Source organism: Phoxinus phoxinus (genome assembly GCF_949152265.1).
Source record: "Phoxinus phoxinus genome assembly, chromosome: 15".
NCBI classification, from domain to species: Eukaryota; Metazoa; Chordata; class Actinopteri; order Cypriniformes; family Leuciscidae; genus Phoxinus; species Phoxinus phoxinus.
In genome coordinates, this window is record NC_136890.1 from 33,692,876 (window position 1) to 33,696,201 (window position 3,326).

The 3,326-nt window shown below is 38.1% G+C and overlaps 1 protein-coding gene across 2 annotated transcripts in view; it reads right to left on the reverse strand.

The window, feature by feature from the left end:
• Positions 1-236: 236 nt before the first annotated feature.
• The window catches only part of efna5b (ephrin-A5b), a 136,342-nt gene continuing 133,252 nt past the window's right edge, over positions 237-3,326 (reverse strand). For both annotated transcript variants that reach the window (XM_079636521.1, XM_079636520.1), the window contains one exon: positions 237-1,591. In XM_079636521.1, coding sequence (XP_079492647.1) covers positions 1,467-1,591 — 125 coding nt within the window. In that variant the 3' untranslated portion in view covers positions 237-1,466. The remainder of the gene's footprint in view (positions 1,592-3,326) is intronic.

Here is a 3,326-nt window from a genome sequence, read left to right on the forward strand (position 1 = left end):
AGATATTTCAAGCCTTTATTTGTTATAATTTTGATGATTATGACTTACAGCTTATGAAAACCTTTTCACAATATTCTCATTTTGAATTTGGGGTTTTCATAAGCTGTAAGCCATAATCATCACAATTATAACAAATAAATGCTTGAAATATCTCACTTTGAGTCTCATAATATATTAGTTTCACCTTTTAAGTTGAATTACTGAAATAAATTAACTTTTTTGCATGATAGTAATTTTTCCAGTTTCACCTGTAATTATATTCACAATGCAAAAAAATCTTAATGTTTTCATTTTGTTTATGCAAAATGTAAACTCTTATTTTTGCCTTTTGATTCTGGGATGAAATGTGAGTCGCTTGACAGTTTTCGTGAGATCCGCCCACCGGTTCCTCCATCATGTGTAAGGCTGTCGGAGGAGAATGCCCGTGTTATAATGTCTCGCGTATGTCGCATCAGCACATTAAACGAGTCAGATTTGCACCGATTAACAGCTACAGAACAAACAAATGCATTAATGAAAAAAAAATCTTTATTTCCCCCATGGAAATGCTGAATTTGAAGCACTTCCAGGAGATATTAGTATTGTGTACAGTATAAGGCCTATTGAAATAAACGTTAACTTTTCCCACCCATATGAAAGGAGGAAAGCATCGTGTGAGAAAAACCCTTCGATATTTGGTTCCTAATAGAGTCGGACACACAGTTATGACAAGAAAAGAATTTCCATGATCCGTTAATGTTGATATCTCATATCAATTGATAAAAGGTCATAGGAAAAATATAGATATTTATGCTGCAGTTAAGTTTATCTTACAAAATACAAAATCACTGTTTTTAGTGGTGTGGTCTACTAAGACAAGTCCTCAAATTGCTGTATAGAATCAATTCCAAATTCACACAAATCTGATTATTTAGACTAACAAACTCATCTATAGCATCTTCCTTCTATTGGGAAAGATCCATGCGGCGAGATGCATAACACACCGCTTCTGCAATTTGTTAAGAGAAGGCAGACGAAGGACGAAAGGCAAGAAGTCTTTGTATATGTATCGCTAACAGCAGAGCCGGTGAACTCGGTTTGATGTTTATGTCTGTTAATGTGAACCTTCAATTCTCACAGGGTGTTCGGCGCTTCTTAACACTTGCTCTAACTACCGACAAAAGGAGCGACTCGCTCCCGATGGACACACATAAACGCTCTCTGGATCTCAGACTCCGCCCCCTTTCCTCCCAGCAGCCAATCCCCCGTGAGCGGGCGTCAAAGTTGATTGGTCGGTTGGTTAAACAGGTGATCTGCATTTCTTCTGTGCACGGCTAATCGACTTTTCCTAATAAAAGACAGCGAAAGACCACTTAAATATTTGGAAAACAAAAGAAAAGCAGAGCAGAAGTGTTCCTGGTGGATCTCCAAGCCCTCGGCCCGCTGTGTTGTGTTTCTGGAGGGCTGATTCGGGGTCAGGTGAGGGGCTATAAGGTGAGGAACACAGAGATGCACAGCACCAGGAGGGCCAGCAGGGGGCGTGATGTTTGGTGCCGCAGGCCTGAAGTCGACACGTCACTCCGGGACGGTTCGGCCTCGTGACTGGTGTCGTCTAGAAATGAGGAGAACATTTGATCAACTCCAGATACTGCATGTCAGGGTTTTTATAGTTAAAGGGTTAGTTCGCCCAAAAATGAAAACGTCAGAATGGAGGCTCACTATTGGCCAGCATCACACACATGACCAGCGTTGGCCAATAATGAGCCTTCGTTCTGACGTACCACCCAGAAGCGCTGCGCTGTTACACTACGTGAACTCACTCAGAGGAACACACAGAAGAACATCAAGAGTTGAATAAAGTCATTATTTATGTTTATTTTTATGTTTATTTTTTGTTAGGATACGACAATATTTGGTCGAGACACAACTATTGAAAATCTGGAATCTGAGGAGCAAAAAAATGTAAACATTGAGAAAATCTCCTTTAAAGTTGTGCATTTATGTTCACGATTGTGCTGCATTCACTCACAAAAATACATGTTTTATATATTTACGGCAGGACATTTACTAAATATCTTCATGGAACATGATCTTAATATCCTAATGATTTTTGGCATAAAAGAAAAATGGATAATTTTGACCCATACAATGTATAGTTGCTATTGCCACAGATATACCCGTGCGGCTCCAGACTGGTTCTGTGGACCAGGGTCACGTATCTCAATGATGGTGCCATGCAAGCTGAACTTTAAGCAGTAAATAGAACACCCCTGTTAGAAGCCTCAGTAATAATAATGGAGGCAGGGCTGTTTGGAGTCTCCGAGCATTTCTCCACGTTTATTGGTGTAGACACACAGACTGCGGTTATCACCAGTGAGCGTGATATGGCTTTGGAAAGCACATGGTCTCAGTGGAGTCTGAGGACGTCAGTGTGGGAACAGACAGGTGTGACGCTAAAAGAGACAGATAAATATGCCAGAGTAGTTTGCTGGCTCATTCAGGCGGGCAGACAGACACCTTCAGCCTCGCACTGGGAATCCGGACTAATAAATCAATGCCTCAACCGCGTGTGTGTGTGTGTGTGTGTGTGTGTGTGTGTGTGTGTGCGTGCAAGGTGAAACTGCACGATAAAACAACACTGTGTTAATCTACATGGACAATATCAACATTGTTAATTGATGCATTTTAAGTTTAAGTGTTTGTGTTTTTAATTTTTTTTTTAAAGTTTTTCGCCCACTGACCGCCTGATGCATTTTGGTCAGTGAGTGGATATGCACTTTGTTTTCTGTGTTCAAAGTCTACAGACATTTCCATTAAAATTATCAATTTTATTTGCCCCCAAATTCTGTTTAATTTTTCCATATTCCATTTTAATAATCAAAAAGGACGTCTAATCAATTTAATTGATAAAACTTCAACCATTTTAATAATTTATTAAAATTGTAATGATAATAGTGAGCTATGAACTATAAATGTTTTTAAGATTGTGCTGTGTTTTATTAATTCTGTTTTATGATAAAAAATAAAATAAAATAAAAGGTGGAAGAGAAATAAATGCATAAATCTTTGAGTAATTGATTAAACAATTTAATCAATCTTTTAAAATGTAAGCGAATTAAATTTAAATAATTCCTTTCATTTTTGGCGAACAAAGTGCAGCACAACCGAGGTTAAAAGTGAAGACGTGGACATAACCAAGTTAAACTTTTATTTTGATGCATTGTCGTGAAGATGGAAGCTTGTTTCTGCCACAGAATAAAAAAATAAAAAGGGTAATTTGTCTCAATTTATCTAGGGTAAGTTTTATCTTACAATTCTGACTTTTTTTCTCACATCTGCGAGTTTAC